Source organism: Osmerus mordax, chromosome 5, assembly GCF_038355195.1.
Source record: "Osmerus mordax isolate fOsmMor3 chromosome 5, fOsmMor3.pri, whole genome shotgun sequence".
NCBI classification, from domain to species: Eukaryota; Metazoa; Chordata; class Actinopteri; order Osmeriformes; family Osmeridae; genus Osmerus; species Osmerus mordax.
In genome coordinates this window covers 8002257-8022140 of record NC_090054.1, presented here as the reverse complement: position 1 = coordinate 8022140, position 19884 = coordinate 8002257, and the positions used below count along the sequence as shown (strand labels likewise).

The 19884-nt window shown below is 42.1% G+C and overlaps 1 protein-coding gene across 1 annotated transcript in view; it reads left to right on the top strand.

The window, feature by feature from the left end:
• myom2b (myomesin 2b) overlaps window positions 1-19884 on the top strand; it is an 88371-nt gene that overhangs the window by 18836 nt on the left and 49651 nt on the right. The window contains exons 11-14 of the mRNA XM_067235999.1: window positions 12171-12370; window positions 12523-12576; window positions 13203-13330; window positions 13431-13614. Coding sequence (XP_067092100.1) covers window positions 12171-12370; window positions 12523-12576; window positions 13203-13330; window positions 13431-13614 — 566 coding nt within the window. The remainder of the gene's footprint in view (window positions 1-12170; window positions 12371-12522; window positions 12577-13202; window positions 13331-13430; window positions 13615-19884) is intronic.

Below are 19884 nucleotides of genomic sequence, written 5' to 3'. Positions count from 1 at the left end.
CGTTTTTGGGGGCATATTTTCAGTTAGCAGATGGTACTGTTTGAATCGCGATTCCATCTTCTACTGCCGGTAAAGTCGTAGAATAATCTTCAAAGGGGTTGTTTATTCATGAATGAATGCAATATGAGTAGGCTAAATGCCTGAAAATATCACGAGAAGGGAAAAACTTAAAAGGACGTTTAACCCTTGTGTTATCTTCGGGTCATTCTGACCCATCAGTCATTGTGACCCACTGTCATATTGCGACAAATTTACCTCATAAAAAAACAAAGTGAAGCATTTTCTTTTAACCGTTGGGCTGTCTCAGACACCCCACATTGCAAAGGTTAAAAGAAAATAATTTTGATTTGTTTTTGTATTGGGTAAAATTGGGTAAACACAACGATGGTTCGTTATGAACCTTTGGGTCATGTGACCTGAAGGCAGCACAAGGGTTAAGTCATAGAGATTAGGTCAATTTTCCACCGGTCTGCCAAATGTATTCGTTTTGATTCAGCTATGAGGCTGCCTCATGCAGGGGAAATGAGAAGACATCTATTTCATTGTACACTTAAATCGTATTTAGAGTTGTAAATGAGCAGCAAAAAAAAAAAATGCTTTTAAATCTATTTTATCTTTATAAATAATAAGTATGCATTTTATGCATCTGATATTATTAAGGAAGTAGGCCCACATCTACTTTCGGAAACGGTAGTCTACTATTTCACTGAAGCATTAGCATCATGACATTAGCCTCTGTTGTCCGGGCAACACATACAAGTTGGGCAAGACGCACACACAACATTTCAGGAAATTGTTGGCTGACCACGCCCCCACTCACTCATTGGCTTGAAGCAAAGGCCCTTGTGGATCTGGATGGGATTGCATTTCAGATTTAGTATCCCATTGGTAAGTCTGCAGCATGGAATTTTCTATACAGTGGCAATTTGTAAATAATATACATTTTTCAATGGTTCTCAATGTTTTGGAGGAATCCACCATTGCTGCCTGCAGCTATATTTATTATTATTATTAAGAGCCAAGCAGCGAAGTTACTAGGGCACCTATTGTTTTTGTTAGTTGTATTATTATTATTATTAGGGGCCAAGCAGATAAGCTGCTAGGGCACCTATTATTTTTGTTAGTTTTATTATTATTATTAGGGGCTAAGCAGCGAAGCTGCTAGGGTACCTAATTGTTTTTGTTAGTTGTATTATTATTAGGGGCCAAGCAGCGAAGCTATTGTTTTTGTTAGTTTTATTATTATTATTATTAGGGGCCAAGCAGCAAAGCTGCAAGGGCACCTGTTATTTTTGTTAGTTTTATTATTATTATTACTTGGGGCCAAGCAGCGAAGCTGCTAGGGCACCTATTGTTTTTGTTAGATTTATTATTATTATTACTTGGGGCCAAGCAGCGAAGCTGCTAGTTCACCTATTGTTTTTGTATTATTATTATTATTATTATACTTAGGACTAGGAGTCTATGGCAGCCCATAGAACCGATTGGTGCAAAGTTTTGAAATTTGGCACACTGATTGGGAACGGTCTCCTGATTATTGTCACCAAGTTTCATGTCTATCACTGAAGCACTATAGCGCCATCAAGGGGTCAATGTTGAAGGTGATTTTACGCCCATAACTTTTGAACCGTAAGACTGTTTTTCTCAAGTCAGGTATCACTGGATTCCTTAGATGCAGACGATTCGACTGAACCCTGTTACGTCATTGTCGTCCAGAATGTTTCTCCGTCATTTGTATTTTAAGAAATGCCTACTTTTTTGAACTCCTCCTAGGCCGTTGCTCTGATTTTCATGAAAATTGTAACAGATCAGCTTCAGACCATGCGGACAAAAAATATTTAGAATTTTATCGATAAGTCAAACCGTTCATGAATAACACGTAAACGATTTTGACAAAGAGCACGCCAAAGCGGACGTGAGGCCTTGACTCTGCGACGGTCTACCGTATGACAATAACGGTAGACCGACAATGCTTGATACGGGAGAAACGGCTTACTTTTTTTTATAAAGTAACCGAACACAGCATTTCCCAGCAGCGAGAATATCACACTGGGATAAGACGGGCTCCTTTACATTTACATTTATTCATTTAGCAGAGCTTTTATCCAAAGCGACTTCCAAGAGAGAGCTTTACAAAGTGCATAGGTCACTGATCATAACAACAAGATAGCCAAAAAACATCGCGAGTAGCCAAAACATGAAGCACACATTGTGAACAACCAAAGTAAGTGCCAAAGGGAAGAACCATAAGAGCATGTAGTTAAACAAGTTACAATTAAACAACATGAACCGCTAAAAGTGCAAGTGTACCTGTGGAAAAAAGCAAGCAACACTAATAAAAACAATATATCACAGCGAGAACAAAAATTTAAATCAGTTACCACTAACCACAAGAGCAACAAGTCTCTAAGCAAGAGTCATTGTGATCCTTGAGGAAACTAACATCGGGTCAAGCGAACCATTCCTAAGTACCGTTGTACTCCCGGAACAAGTGCGTCTTGAGCCTTTTCTTGAAGGTGGAGAGACAGTCAGTATCTCTGATGGAGGTGGGGAGTTGATTCCACCACTGGGGGGCCAGACAGGAGAAGAGCTTGTGTTGGGACCGGGCGGTCTTGAGCGGTGGGACCACCAGGCGGTTGTCTGAAGAAGACCGTAGGTGACGGGTGGGGGTGTAAGGCTGCAGGAGAGACTTGATGTAGACGGGTGCAGTCCCGTTCACTGCTCGGAAGGTCAATACCAGGGTCTTGAATCTGATACGGGCCATGATAGGTAGCCAGTGGAGCGAGACGAGGAGCGGGGTAACATGGGAGCGTCTGGGTAGATTGTAGACCAGGCGGGCCGCTGCGTTCTGAATCCTCAGAAGAGGGCGGGTTGCACATGCTGGGAGACCAGCGAGCAGCGAGTTGCAATAGTCCAACTTGGAGAGGACGAGTGCTTGGACTAGCAGCTGGGTGGAGTGCTCAGACAGGTATCTCCTGATCTTCCGGATGTTGTAGAGGGTGAATCTACACGACCGGGAGACCGCAGCAATGTGGGCCGTGAGGGAGAGCTCGTCGTCCATGGTAACCCCAAGGTTCCTGGCAGAGGATGAAGGGGTCACCGTCGCAGATCCCAGGGTTATTGAGAGATCGTGGGAGATGGAGGGTTTAGCCGGGATGATGAGAAGTTCTGTTTTGGCGAGGTTCAGCTGGAGGTGGTGCTCGGTCATCCAGGCGGAGATGTCTGTGAGGCAGGCCTCAATCCTAGCTGAGATCCCCGGATCGGTCGGGGGGAACGACAGGTACAGCTGCGTGTCGTCAGCGTAGCAGTGGTAGGAGAAGCCATGGGAGGTGATGATTGGTCCAAGTGAGGTGGTGTACAGAGAGAAGAGGAGGGGTCCAAGGACGGAGCCCTGTGGGACGCCAGTGGAGAGCTGGCGAGGTCCTGACAGTTTGCCTCCCCAGGAAACCTGGTAGGATCTTCCCGACAGGTAGGATGAGATCCACTGGAGTGCAGTGCCAGTGATGCCCATCTGAGAAAGTCTGGCGAGCAGGATCTGGTGGTTAACCGTATCAAACGCTGCAGAAAGGTCCAGCAGAATGATGACGGATGACCTGGAAGCCGCTCTGGCAGACTGGAGGGCAGTGGTGACTGAAAGGAGGGCAGTCTCTGTGGAGTGGCCAGTCTTGAAGCCCGATTGGTTGGGGTCAAGCAGGTTGTTCTGGGAGAGAAAGTTAGACAGTTGGTTAGAAACAGCACGTTCAATTGTTTTTGAAAGGAAGGGTAACAGTGATACCGGCCTTTGAAACGCAAGGTCGTAGTATCGAATCCAGCCACAGTCATCAGGCATGTTGTGATACTGGATCATCTGTTTAGCGAAGCCAGGTACGCCACAGTAGCTTTCTAGCAGTATTATCATAATGGTAACGATAATGTTTCATTCTCAGGGGATTTATAAGATTCAGATTTATTGTGCTTTCTAGATATAACGCTGCTACATCTAGCCAGCGCATCGGATTTCTTTCTTTCATAAATTCTGAACGGTTTGACCCCAAATCACAAGATCAGACTCTTCTGATTCTTTGTGGCACACCAAGTCGTAAAATATTACACTTTCCCACGTCGGCCCATTTCAAATGTTGTCTTAAAATGACATATTTACCGAACGCATCGGCTTATCGTTACAAAACTCGGTATACGTCTTTTGCGCAACGCCATGAAGGTAATCAAAAGTTTCGGGGTAGCGCCACCGCGTTGCCAAAAAGTATAATGTGATTTAAAAAAGGCAAATACTTTTTTATACGTTTTGCTTTGCTTCTTTAGCTACTGAATTTCCATATCGAATGCTGCTTGGCCCTTTCATTACTGCTTGCAGCTATATTTATTATTATTATTATACTTAGGCATTGGAGTCTATGGCAGCCCATAGAACCGTATGGTACAAAGTTTTGAAATTTGGCACACTGATTGGGGACAGTCTCCTGATAATTGTCACCAAGTTTCATGTCGACCACTGAAGCACTATAGCGCTAGCCTGGCTCTGCCCTACGTACTTCCGCTCAATTTTCATTTTGCCTCTGTACTAGGTCTGGGATTTCGGTGTATTAGTCGGTTTTTGGAAATAAAATGTTTGTAGGTCCAATCAGCGAACAGAGGGAGTGGCTGAGAACAATCCTTGCTGAGTTTTGTTGGTGGCCATTATTTTGTGGCCCTCCTCCCCACGGGCAGGGGCGTGGCCAGGGGTGGCACTGGCCACCAGTGAAAAGTGATTTGCCACCACTGGTGCCACCCCTACCATGCGTCCGTATGCATGAATACTGGCCAATGAAAAAAAAATCTAAAATATGAGGGGCGGGAGTTCAGGCTGAGCGGCATGTTCAACAACTACACTGGAGAAGCGTGAGAAAAGACTGATGATACTAACGTCGATTTTTCCATATGTGTGCTGGGAGATATTCATAAGGATATAAACATTCAGAAACTAAATATGAGCTATTGTATGATGCTATTCAACACCATGCAGCCCCTTTACTTTCGGTGTATGGAATACAGTTCGTATTCCAAAAATAGCCTGATGTAAAGTCTCTACAGACTGTAGCTTGCTTTGATAAATAGCATGCTAGCTAGCAAGCATTCACGATATGTGAGACATTTTATTTATAAGATGTTAAATACGCATTTGTCTGTAAGTGTTTCACATGATAATTCGTTTGTAGAGTAGTTAACATAAGTAACGCAATGCATTGTATTGTTATTCTGCCAAGCTTACTATATTCAGTCATGCAAACTCCTCACCTTTTTGAAAACAAAATGGGTCACCTACGTGATTTGTGCAGATCCGATGAGAAAATATTTGGATGGGATGGGGTCGTGGCCTTGGCCAACACAGCATTTTACCCATGCTTCTACAACTGGCTCTGAACCAATTGACACTTCTAATGCCTCCACTAACGACTCCCGCCTGGCCAACGACCTGAATGAGTTCTACTGCAGATTTGAAAGACAATTGGACAGTCTTGAACTACCCCTTCCCACCCAGGAGGCCTCCCACCTCCCCCCCTCTACAGTGACGACTCTCTCCATTCAGGAGGGTGAAGTTAACAGACTTTTCAAGAGGCAGAATCCCCGCAAAGCAGCTGGGCTGGACTCTGTGTCTCCAGCCACCCTCAAGCACTGCGCTGACCAGCTGTCTCCGGTGTTTACCTACATCTTTAACACCTCCCTTGAGACATGCCATGTGCCAGCCTGTCTCAAGTCCTCCACCATTATCCCTGTGCCCAAAAAGCCAAGGCCAACAGGACATAATGACTACAGACCCGTCGCCCTGACCTCTGTGGTAATGAAGTCTTTCGAGCGCCTGGTGCTGGCACACCTTAAATCCATCACTGACCCTCTACTGGACCCCCTGCAGTTTGCCTACAGAGCCAACAGGTCTGTGGACGATGCAGTTAACATGGCCCTCCACTTCACCCTACAGCACCTGGACTCCCCAGCATCCTATGCCAGGATCCTGTTTGTGGACTTCAGCTCTGCCTTCAATACCATCATCCCCGCCCTGCTTCAGGACAAGCTCTCCCAGCTGAACGTGCCTGATTCCACCTGCAGGTGGATCACAGACTTCCTGTCTGACAGGAAGCAGTGCGTTAAGCTGGGAACACAAGTCTCTGACTCCCGGTCCATCAGCACCGGATCACCTCAGGGCTGCGTCCTTTCTCCTCTGCTCTTCTCCCTGTACACCAACAGTTGCACCTCCAGTCATCCGTCCGTCAAACTCCTGAAGTTTGCGGACGACACCACCCTTATTGGGCTCATCTCTGGTGGAGACGAGTCTGATTATAGGTGGGAAGCGGCCAACCTGGTGACCTGGTGCAGCCAGAACAACTTAGAGCTCAATGCTCTTAAGACAGTGGAGATGGTTGTGGACTTCAGGAGGAACACAGCCCCACTCACCCCCATCACCCTGTGTGACTCCCCAGTCAACACTGTGGAGTCCTTCCGCTTCCTGGGCACTATCCTCTCCCAGGATCTCAAGTGGGAACTGAACATCAGCTCCCTCATCAAGAAAGCACAACAGAGGATGTACTTCCTTCGGCAGCTGAAGAAGTTCAACCTGCCAAAGACAATGATGGTGCACTTCTACTCAGCCATCATTGAGTCCATCCTCACCTCCTCCATCACCGTCTGGTACGCTGCTGCCACTGCCAAGGACAAGAGCAGACTGCAGCGTATCATCCGTACTGCTGAGAAGGTGATTGGCTGCAATCTGCCTACCCTCGAGGACCTGCACACCTCGAGGACCCTGAGGCGAGCGAGGAAGATTGTGGCCGACTCCTCCCACCCTGGACACTCCCTGTTTCAGTCACTCCCCTCCGGCAGAAGGCTGCGGTCTATCAGGCCCAGTACCTCACGCCACAAAAACAGTTTCTTCCCTTCCGCTGTTGGCCTCTTCAACAAGGCCAAGGGACCACACTGACTCAAATGACTTATTGCTTAAACACTCTGCTTTTGCACTGCACCACAACATGGTATCTTGTACATTTGTATTTTTTGTAATATTTGTATTTTTGTATTTTTATATTGTAATTTACGGTACTTATATTTTATTGTATATTTAATTCTATTCTAATCCCACTTAGTACTTCTAGTTTATGTACCCTTAGTATAGTTAGTCCACATATTTAAATTTTAGGTATATGTTTATTGTATGCACCTTCCTGCCAAAGCAAATTCCTTGTCTGTGCAAACTTTCATGGCGAATAAATCCCTTTCTGATTCTGATTCTGATTCTAACCCTCACAGCCAATCAGGGGCAAAGTGGGGAGAGGTTTTCTACATTCATCTAGCCTCTTAATTTTGCTCTCAAAGTGCAGTAGATTGGTGCGTTTAACTATTTAAAATGTAAGACATTTTCTTCCAGGGGAGCATGCCCCCGGACCCCCCTAGAGGGTTGGGGGTTTGCTGTATCATTATAACCTTTTTTACCCCTGACCTGTTTGCATGCCTGTATATTAAGTGGAAATCATGATCCTGGCTTACTTCAGTCATAAGATGACCGAGGTGAAGTTAGTTTCATATTCAACATTCGTCTCACATTCGGAACACGCTACTTTGCAGCGTCGCGTTAGGGACCGGGTAAAAAGCTACCCATACAATTTTGACAAATGATGACTTATAATATTTTTATTAATATAAAACCTCAAACGGACACCAGAGTATTCTAACAATGTTTGGTGTAGGCCTACTTCCTCAGCCTTTACTTTTTCAATTAAGTTTCAAACAAAATTATAGAAAATCACTCTGTCACTCACTCAATCTCTGAAAATAGCTTAATCCTCACAAATCTTAATAACTTTTTCAAAATTATGTCAAAAACTCAACTCTCACCCGATTATTCTAATGTCTGGCCTACTTCCACATACAATACAAAAGAAAAAATCATTGGAATTCTACATAGGGCTGACGTGAGGTGAACTTAATATTATTGAACAATGTGAACTTTCTGAAAAACAAAGAAATTACTCTGACACAGGCAGCAATGAGCCCCCAACAGTGCCTGATGCAGTGTCTGCTCATCAAGGTATGTCCTCTGAACATCAGTAAGATTTAATAAGTATGTAATACAGTAAAGGTATGATATCAGTTATATTGTTTATGTTTGTTATTAGTCTAGGAATCTATAAATAATGGTAAATTCCTGCAGTGTTTCATTACCTACAACAAAAAGGGTAGATAAATTTTTTTAAACTTGAGTCTCGATACGTGGTTGATGGCCACCCTGCTCTGAGGCTGTGCCCCTGCCTGGCCACCCTGTTCAAAATGTTCTAGACACGCCCCTGTGTTCATATTAAGCTAATGTGGTCTTCATTTTTACGTTATACTGTGGGTTTAGTTTTCACGGTGGATTTGGAGAAACTTCAAATAAACCTGTAGCAAGAAAGCCACTTGTGTCTGCCAGTGCTTCGAGGGAATTATAGTACACTTGTGATTTGTGTAATAAATACAGTGTTTTAACTTAACCAATTAAATAATAGTTTTCAGATTTTTTGGGTGCGGCGTTTAATCGAGGGCGCCGTTTATTTGAGGGGCGGCATTTAATCGAAGATTACATTTTCTTTCTCAGTCCCACAGAAATCACATTTAATAGCTACATCAGTACAAACCCCTCTCCCAATTTTTTTTATAGCGTACACCAGATGAAGTATTTTTAAATGTACTCTCTCACCTTATTTGTTAGGCAATGATGTATGCAGCAACCATGTATATTTCCAGTCAATGCACACAAATTCTGAGGGCTGTGTACTGTTAGTAACTCCCTAATAAAGTAATTATTCCATCTTCTATCGGTAACTCCTTTAATTGAAACAACAGGTCTAAGATTCCTTGTGGTCCTCCAGCAGTATGCAAAGGTCCGAGACACACTTGTCTGTTTCTGGTAGAGTAGCAGTGTAGTCGCTGAGCATATCCATGTAGTCAGCCAAGTACTCTATAGCATGTACCCAGGAGCCCCACCTGGTATGGACAGCATAAACAGGCATTACAGAATAATTTCCCTCTAGCATGAATGCTCTAAGCTGCTAATTACCTACAACAAAAAAGTTAGATAAAAAAATGTGAACATGAGTCTCGATACGTGGTTGATGGCCACCCTGCTCTGAGGCTGTGCCCCTGCCTGGCCACCCTGTTCAAAATGTTCTAGACACGCCCCTGCCCACGGGGTTTGGGAAAAGTTTGATTTTCAAGCTATTGCAGCTAGCTCCGTTACAGTAGTGGTGAAGGAGTTGGCTAAGGCGAACGCTAGCGATTGGTTATGGCAGATCAGAGTGGCTCTGGGCAGATCCAATAGTTTTAAACTTCAACAGAGTACCTGCCTTCAAGGAAGTTAACGCTTGTCAATGGAGCGATCCCAGACTCTCTGTACAAATGAAATGTACGAGAGTCTGGTTAGGAACAGTTGTGTCATAAATCACAAGATTGGTCTCTTCTGATTCTACGTGGCATACCAAGTCGAAAGATATCACATTGTCCCGTGTCCGCCATTTTGGGCTTAGGCCATTTGGAATTTTCATGAAAACCTACTTTTTTGAACTCCTCGTTCGTCGTTGTTCCTATTTTTTTTGATTACATGTAATCAAATCATCTTCAGACCACAATCACATTTACATTTTAGTCATTTAGCAGATGCTCTTATCCAGAGCGTCATATCACCTTGATATGTCAAAATATGACTGAATTACAACTGTTTAAACTTGGGTCAAATTTGACAACGGTCGCCACAGGAGAAAAGGCTGACTGTTTTTATACAGTACCTGAACACGGCAATTTACAGCACTGAGAACAGCTCACTGGGATAAGACAGGCTCCTTTGAAGTGCAAGGTCATAGGTTCGAATCCAGCCACAGTCATCAAGCATGTCATGACACTGGATTATCTGTTTAGTGAAACAGGTGGCTGAGCGGTGAGGGAATCGGGCTAGTAATCCGAAGATTGCCTGTTTGATTCCCGGGCATGGCACAACTGACGTTGTGTCCTTGGGCAAGGCACTTCACCCTACTTGCCTCGGGGGAATGTCCCTGTACTTACTGCAAGTCGCTCTGGATAAGAGCGTCTGCTAAATGACTAAATGTAAAATGAAACTGGAAGCCAGGTACGCCACAGTAGCTGTCTAGCAGTATAATCATAATAGTAACAATAATGTTTTCTATGCGTTGTAGATATATTGCTGCTACATATAGCCAGCCCATCCGATTTCTTGCATCATAACTTCTGAACAGTTTGACCAAAAATCACAAGATTGGACTCTTCTGATTCTTAGTGGCATAAAAAGTCGTAAAATATAACACTTTCCCACGTTGGCCATTTTGAATTTTGTCCTAAAATGATATATTTACTGAACGCATTGGCCTGACACCTAACTAGTTTCACACCGTTTAAGCTAGAAACACCATTCAAAATGTATTTGATAGAGGCTGGAATGCTCTAGTGTGCTATGACTCTAACGCTACGGCTACACCAAGCGCGGAAATTTTGCTGTGCAGAAATAGAACGTTCACGGAGCGGATCTTTTATTTAGCCGGTTACACTGGACGCGTTGAAGATGAATCAGTTTTGCTGTCTTTGTTTATTTATTTTACAAACACTGTCAACTATCTTACTTCCTATTTAACACTTGAATCGATCTACTTACTATCACTGTCGTATCTTCAAATAGAAAAGCAACGTTAAAATCGTTAGAAACGTTAAATCTCCAAGGAAATAGCTCTCGGGGTTTGGGAAATAATCTGATTTATTGCTTCCTTCATTATTTACAGCAAAATATATAATAATTTTCATAGATTTATTACCAGACTTTTTTACATTGCAATAAATAATATGTAACAAGGGCCATGCAAACCTCGCGGAAAATAATAAAAATAGAAGCCAGTCTATTTGTCAATTTTCCGCGCGGAAATTGTCGGCGCGTAAATTCAGTTTCTGCATCTGGTGTAGCCACTCTCATTGCTTACAACGGATTAGAATTAGAGTCCACACCGCGTCCGCAAAGCAACATTTCCACGCTTGGTGTAGCCGTAGCGTTACAGTTTTTATGATATTCCAGTCTAATGTGTTTTTTTTATGGGGTTCAGAATGTTCACGTCAAATTTTATTGTGATATCATACATTTACATTACATTACATTTAGTCATTTAGCGGACGCTCTTATCCAGAGTGACTTACAGTAAGTACAGGGACATTCCCCCCAGAGGCAAGTAGGGTGAAGTGCCTTACCCAAGGACACAATGTCTTTTGCATGGCCGAGAATCGAACCGGCAACCTTCTGATTACTAGCCCGACTCCCTAACCGCTCAGCCATCTGACCCCCTCATAAAGGTTTCAGTTTCAGCCAGACAGTTGTACAGAGATGGCTGTCAGCAGGGTAGAGAGCACGTCATGTTTGAGGTTAAAAGTCAATTGTTTTGCTGACTATTACCTTTTTATTTTTTATCACTAGAAATCCGATTTCATTTTTGTTCTTTTTATATCCAGGATGTGTTTAATAAATGGTTAAACATGTTAACAGAATAACACAACGTATACGTCTTTGGTTTTGTTGTAACCATGATAAATTACAACTTTTGGAGGGGGGGCCTGTAAAAATTGTCTTGGGGCCAGTAACATACATGGCGAATAAACCAAATTCTGATTCTGAAATTTGCCCTGTTGAGCCCTGGACATGTTTTGAATTTTAAAAGGCGTTGAATACTTTATTGAAATTTAAACAACGCCGAATTCACATATGCATTTATTGCAATGTAAAAAAGAAATCTGATCCAAAAATTCAAGGCTAGGAAATTCAGGTTGCTCAAATATTAATAGTAAAAATTTGATCCCCCAAATTCAATACAAATCAAATTCCTATCAAATTTGATCTGAATATTTCCGAGGCATTACACACATTGTCTTCAGGAAATGTACCTTTTCTAGTTTTCAACTGTTATTTTCAGCTTACATGGATGCTGACACAAGCTAAATAGATATAAACAAAGAAGGTACAATGATATGTTAATGATGATTTTCTCAATTTAGTTAATAGCAACAACATAGCAGTTAATCTATTATAACCTTATATCAGACAATGAAGTGTCCCCAAACCTAGATGAAGGTTTGCCTATCATCTACGATAGCCCTGTGAGAATGTGTCAATGCATTTACAGGTGTGAGGTGGGCACAGACAACTGGGTGCAGTGTAATGACTCCCCCATCAAGATCTGCAAATACCCAGTACCAGGCCTATTTGAGGGTCACTCCTACTACTTCCGGGTCCGAGCGGTCAACTCCCATGGCATCAGCAAAGCCTCGCGCATGTCTCAGCCCATCGCTGCTCTTGACCCCACTGAGTTTGAACACCTCCACGGTAATGTCATTACAAGTTTAAACAACACATACACATGACCTTACAAACTCATTTATTGTGCTTGTCAGTACATAATTGGTTCTGATCTTTTAAATAAATCTTAGATTCATAATATTTTCATTAAATTCACAATGTGCTTTTGTTTTTGACAGCTAAGAAATTGGGTGGCAAGCTGGACGTGGTGTCCTACCATGATGACCTTGCAGGTTTTAAATGACTGTCTGCTCTTTGATGCTGCACAGATGAATGTGGATCCTTGAACCTCTTTGAGAGAGAAAAAAACCTAACACTTCTCTCAAAAAACTGTCCTTAAAGGGACAGTTCATCCAAAAATCTAAAATACATAGTATTTCCCCTCTTACTTGTGCTGCAATTTAATTAATATTTAAATGTAAAGGGATCTTAGCTTTTGTGTGTAGTGCAGGGCCTAACTAAAGTGTGAACACAGGCAGAGGCTATGTTTCACCCCAGGACTCCTCCAGGGTGAACAAATTATTATTATTTCATCTCTCCTTATGATAGTACCCCAGTATTTAGTGCTGATTATGCATCTAGATCTGCCTCATCAGACAGATGCGGATTGGCTTTTTATGAGGTTTCCGTCAGGATTTTCACAGCCATCTGTGAGGTTATAACACAACACAGCAACAGACTCTGTGCACAAACAGTGTGTGTGTACGTGGTAAGTTTGTGTATGCCTTCTATAGATATGGACCCCTGTCTCTGACATTCCAGAGAATTGAAGTGTGTCCACACAAGACCACAGTATGATTTGAGGCAAAATGGTTGTATGACATTCTAGGTCACATTGTGTGTGTGCATGTGTCTGTAGCTGAAGGTGCTGTTCCTGAGGTTCCCTCTGGTGTCCGTGCCTCTGAGATTGACAGAACCTATGTGGTCCTGTGTTGGAAGCCTGTGGCCTATCACGGCAAGGCTCCTATGTGGTACTATATAGAAAAGGTACTAGCATTGTAATATGTCTTTGTGTGTGACTGAGTTAAAAAATAATTGTGTTTGAATCTTTGAGTGCATGTGAGTAACAGCATGATCATTCCCCCAGAGCCTGTCTCAGAGCGGAGTGTGGCAAAGAGTGAACACCCAGGTGCCTGTGAGGTCTCCTCGCTATGCTGTGTTTGACCTGACAGAGGGCAAAGAGTACCAGTTCCGTGTTTTAGCAGCTAACATGTATGGAACCAGTGAGGCCTCAGAACCCACCAAACCCATCCACACTCTGGAACTAAAGGGTAAGGGCATTCCTTCCATATTTCTCTGCTCTCCTCTCTATTTTTCTCTCATCCACTGTCTTTGACATCCTTACCTACCTACCTACTAGAGATGCAACAATACAGTCAGCCTACGGTTCAATACAAACCTCAGTTTTTTAACCACAGTTTTTGGATCTGACTGTTTTCTGTCATTCTATGCTTAAGCGACATATATACAATTATTTTCTTGATTTAAAATCTTTAGTGCATAGTGATTGGATATTTACTCGCAGGGAGGCGTTTCTCTATCTCAGCGGGCAGACTCCAGTGTTGCCAATTTAGCGACTTTGTCAAGGTAAGTCGGTTGCCCAAAACAATCTAATTGGGCAACGAGCGACAAATCTGGCAACTTTCTGCAACTTTAAATGTTTTGGGTTGATTACTTTTATTTAGAAATGCCAATCTCATTACAAACAATGGCCGCGTTTCCCAGATTCGTTAAGAGCCTCTTAGCTCAAAGGCAAAATTAATTGTAGAGCTGTGTTCAGCGCATTGATTCGCTCAGCCCCTTCTTGCCACGCTCGCGTTCTCTCTCTCACTGTGAATAACCCCCTCTCTCTGTGCATGCTCTCAATTCATAGAGAAGCCCCTCATTGGGTGTGCTTTGCCTTCGGCAAGGGCACAACCTTTGTTCTCTCACATATATACCGTAATTTTCGGACTATAAGGCGCACCTGAATAAAAGCCACAGCAGCTAAATTGAATGATGTGTACATATATAAGCCGCACTGGACTATAAGCTGCAGGTGTTTTAATGTTTAATTACCATATGTAAGGGTTCGTGCACAGAGGGGGTTGTCGGGAAAGAGATGGCTGCTTGAGGAAGCTCCCATTTATTAACAAACAAGTTGCATTTTTGCATAACGTATTCAAGTGTTACCAGTGTGTGAAATACGGGGGGGTCCGGGGGGGGCTCGACCAAATTTAGATCGGTATTGCATAACAATCGAGAGATGGGGACCCCCCCGAATAATGATGGGTATTTCGCACACTGAGTGTTACCATTTAGTGCAATAGTAGCTACAGAACATATACTGTGCTGTGTAAACTGTACTGTATCACATAGCATTTCAGACACACAAATGTTTCAACTTTCAAACTTAAAGGGTGCGCTCCCAGCACACATAGCGGCAGTGATCTACAGCAGTGGTTTTCAACCAGTGGTCCTTGAGGGAGTGCTAGGGGTTCCCCAGCAAAATTAGTTAATAGCGTCACAATCATTTAACTACTTAACTTTGGCTATTTTTGAAAAAGCTTGAAAAAGTGTGCACATCTTTGAATATTTATATTTTTTAGAAGCGAAAATGTACTGATATCTTAGTGGCCGTTAGCTGTAAAAATCCATAGATTAGCCGCACCGTGATATAAGCCGAAGGGTCGAAAAATTGGATAAAAGGCGCGGCTTATAGTCCGAAAATTACGGTATTATTATTATTATTTTTGCCCCCCTAAAGCTCAGTCAATATTTGGACTACATAGACAACCTAGGTGTCAAAAGTTTTGTCTTGGTAGCGTTGAGTTGCTTGTATTTGTATTTACGTTCCGTTGCACGGTTTAAGTAGAAATTAAGTATTTGTGGCGTCACTAACGTCACGAAAACTCGCGTGACTATCTCTAGAAGAACATAAGTTCAGGGTTCTTGCAGGTTTCAGTTAGTCAAGACCTTTTTAAGACATTTTAAGACCATAAAGATTGAAATTTAAGACCTACACGACGCATCACCCCAAAAAATATTCAAATCAAAGAAATTCTGAAAAAAACATTTTATTTCAATGAATTCAGTCATTGAAAAAGCATAAATTTTATTTGCAGATAAAACAATCACATTAGTAATTTTTGAATATTTTTTGGGCAAAGTTTGCAGCAAGCCTTGTACCTGGAGCTGGGTACCGCTTGTAACCAACAGCGGAAATCGCTGTGATCTAGCCATGTCTCGTTGAAAGTACACTTTCCCATTTTCCATACGTAGCCGAACTTTAACAAACTCTGTGGAAGCACAGACGTATTTCGTGGGCAGGTATTGCATTTATAACAGGATTTGTAGTTTTATCACCGTGTACATACCAACACCAATATCCCCCAGAAAGAACTACAACACACCGAACCAACGTTCTGAAGGCAGCGTTCTGCTGGTTTCGTTTGTAGAGCTCCGCTTTGTAGGCTGCGACTCAATACTTTTTTGCTACTTTGTCCTAACTTTCTGCAGCCAGCGGTTCTGGAAATGAACGAGGGTAAAACCTTTTTTAGACATGACTAAATGAAATTTAAGACCTCGGATGAAAATCTGGCCGTTTTTAAGACGTTTTAAGGCCTTAAATTTAAAGTTCGGGAACCCTGTAGTTTAGCAGCTCGTTAACTTCTAGGAGATGGCTAGGCTAACTGCTTTACTGCAAGGCAGCTGAAGAAACGCAACAAGCAAAGAGGCCTGGGTGATAACTCTTTGCTCATTTTACTTTGTGATATGACACACAATTGTGATGTGTAACGTACAATATAAGCTGATATTATTAAGGAAGTATATCTACTTTCGGAAACAGTAGTCTACTATTTCACTGAAGCATTAGCATCATGACCTTAGTCTCTGTTGCCCGGGCAACACATACTGCAGCGTACCACGTTTTCAGCTGATTTACTGATTTCACGTTAAGCTAGCGTTTAAATACACTCATATGCTAACCCATATAGTAGCAGTACGATGACAGCACCGACACACTTGGCAGAGTAAAGAGCGTCGCCCGAGTGTCGCCGACTGGTCTTTCGGCCAAAGTAACTTTCCTATATCATTTAGACATGTAAAAGTCCATATATGTTCATGAAATTTGACACGTAGATGGTTTGGTATGCCTAAAATAATACTACTTACACTTTGCTGGCGATTGCAAAAGAAAAAATGCTGGCAAAAAGACCGGAAACTGGACTGGAAACTGTCCAAACCCCGTTCGGGTTTGGACAATAGGAGTTTACAGCGGTCGGGATTGGACACAGTGACGTTAGATTACAAGTAAACGATTTGTGGGTGAAATTATCATTACCTGTGGTTTCAAACCAGTGTAACTCACTGCAACGCTGTAGCCTACCCGAGACACTAGTGAGTAGCTAACATCTCCACAGCTGTTTAGGAAGTCAAACGGCGACAGAACATGTTCGGCACTCCCCTTACTCAAAAGTCTTTCAATAAGTGAAACTATCTGACTACTAACATGAACTTCATTGCCACAGCCTAAACTTTGTCAATCTGTTCATGAAAATAATTAATTTCAGCCTAAACCGTACAACGGAACGTTAAATCCAATTCAACCAACGCAATCGCTACCAAGACGAACACAGCAGTAGTCTAGTACTATACTGTAGTAGTACAATTTACCGGGGCAGCTTCTCCACACAGGGCTATATTGCATTTTGCGTTGTTACTGACAATGATCGCTACCAGTGAGCTTTTTATGAACGAGGGATTTTCCCCTTAATAAATGTCAAGCTTATTTACGTTTTTGGGGGCATATTTTCTGTTAGCAGATGGTACTGTTTGAATCGCGATTCCATCTTCTACTGCCGGTAACGTCGTAGAATAATCTTCAAAGGGGGTTCTTTATTAATGAATGAATGCAATATGAGTAGGCTAAATGCCTGAAAATATCACGAGAAGGGAAAAACTTAAAAGGACGTTTAAATCATAGAGATTAGGTCAATTTTTACACCGGTCTGCCAAATTTATTCGTTTTGATTCAACTATGAGGCTGCCTCCTGCAGGGGAAATGAGAAGACATCTATTTCATTGTACATTTCACTCGTATTTTGAGTTGTAAATGAGCAGCAAGGGAAAGATGCTTTTAAATCTATGTAATCTTTATAAATAATAAGTATGCTTTTTATATAAAATATACAGAAATATCAGTTGTAAAAATTTCATTAAAAAACGGACCCCTGTGCAACCGACGCAAGCAAGCACACCCTACAATTTCCCCAGAAATTGTACCCTCTCTCGTTGCAATGTGCAATTCGAGGCGATGCCTCAATGTGGCAGGGGCGTGTCCAGGGAGTGGCCAGGGTTGGCACTGGCCACCACTGAAAAGTGATTGGCCACCACTGGTGCCACCCCTACCATGCGATCTGCTATTTGCTGACAGTCTTGTCCATATGCATGAATACTGGCCAATGAAAAAAAATCTACAATATGATATGAGGGGCTGAGCGGCATGTTGAACAACTACACTGGAGAAGTATGAGAGAAGACTGATGATACTAACGTTGATTTTTCCATATGTGTGCTGGGAGATATTCGTAAGGATATAAACATTCAGAAACTAAACATGAGCTAGAAACTTGTATGATGCTATTCAACACCCTTTACTTTCGGTGTATGGAATACAGTTCGTATTCCAAAAATAGCCCGATGTAAAGTCTCTACAGACTGTAGTTTGCTTTGATAAATAGCATGCTAGCTAGCAAGCATTCACGATATGTGAGACATTTTATTTATAAGATGTTAAATACCGATTTGTCTGTAAGAGTTTCACATGATATTTGGTTTGTAGAGTAGTTAACATAAGTAACGCAATGAATTGTATTGTTATTCTGCCAAGCTTACGATATTCACAGCCGGGAATCAAACCGGCAACCTTCTGATTAATAGCCCGATTCCCTAACCGCTCAGCCATCTGACCCCCAACTTTACAACTGGCTCTGGAACCAATCGATACTTCTAATGCCTAAACCTCACAGCCATTCAGGGGCAAAGTGGGGAGAGGTTTTCTACATTCATCTCGCCTCTTAATTTTGCTCTCAAAGGGCAGTAGATTGGTGCGTTTAACTTTAAAATGTGAGACATTTTCTTCCAGGGGAGCATGCCCCCACCCGGACCCCCCTAGAGGGTCGGGGGTTCGCTGTATCGTTATCACCTTTTTTACCCCTGACCTGTTTGCATGCCTGTATATTACGTGGAAATCATGATCCTGGCTTACTTCAGTCATAAGATGACCGAGGTGAAGTTAGTTTCATATTCAACATTCGTCTCACATTCGGAACACGCTACTTTGCAGCGTCGCGTTAGGAACAATTTTGACAAATGATGACTTATTATATTTTATGAATATAAAACCTCAAACGGACACCAGAGTATTCTAACAATGTCTGCTGTAGGCCTACTTCCGCAGCCTTTACTTTTTCAATTAAGTTTCAAACAAAAATATAGAAAATCACTCATCTCTGAAAATAGCTTAATCCTCACAAATCTTAATAACTTTTTCAAAATTGTGTCAAAAACTCCCAACTCTCACCCGATTATTCTAATGTCTGGCCTACTTACACATACAATACAAAAGAAAAAATCATTGGAATTCTACATAAGGCTGACGTGAGGTGAACATAATATTAATGAACAATGTGAACTTTCTGAAGAACAAAGAAATGACTCTGACACAGGCAGCAATGAGCCCCCAACAGTCCCTGATGCAGTGTCTGCTCATCAAGGTATGTCCTCTGAACATCAGTAAGATTTAATAAGTATGTAATACAGTAAAGGTATGATATCAGTTATATTGTTTATGTTTGTTATTACTCTAGGAATCTATAAATAATGGTAAATTCCTGCAGTGTTTCATTACCTACAACAAAAAGGGTAGATAAAAAAAAGTGAACTCGATACGTGGTTGATGGCCATCCTGCTCTGAGGCTGTGCCCCTGCCTGGCCACCCTGTTCAAAATGTTCTAGACACGCCCCTGTGTTCATATTAAGCTAATGTGGTCTTAATTTTTTCATTATACTGTGGGTTTAGTTTTCACAGTGGATTTGGAGAAGAAGCTTCAAATAAACCTGTAGCAAGAAAGCCACTTGTGTCTGCAAGTGCTTCAAGGGAATTATAGTACACTTGTGACTTGTGTAATAAATACAGTGTTTGAACTTAACCAATTAAATAATAGTTAAAAGATTTTTTGGGTGCGGCATTTAATCGAGGGCGGCGTTTATTACACAATGTTTATTTTTGGTGCAGCGTTTATTCAAGGGCGCCGTTTATTTGAGGGGTGGCATTTAATCGAAGATAAAATTTTCTTTCTCAGTCCCACAGAAATCACATTTAATATCTACATCAGTACAAACCCCCCTCCCAATTTTTTTTTTTGCGTATGTAACGAGTGTCTAACTTTAACACCGCTACAGAGAATAATAATGTGATCAATGGGAGATGTATTATAATATGTGGTTCTTTGGAAAGATGGTACTGTTTGCACTACAGAATGAAACACACAGAACAC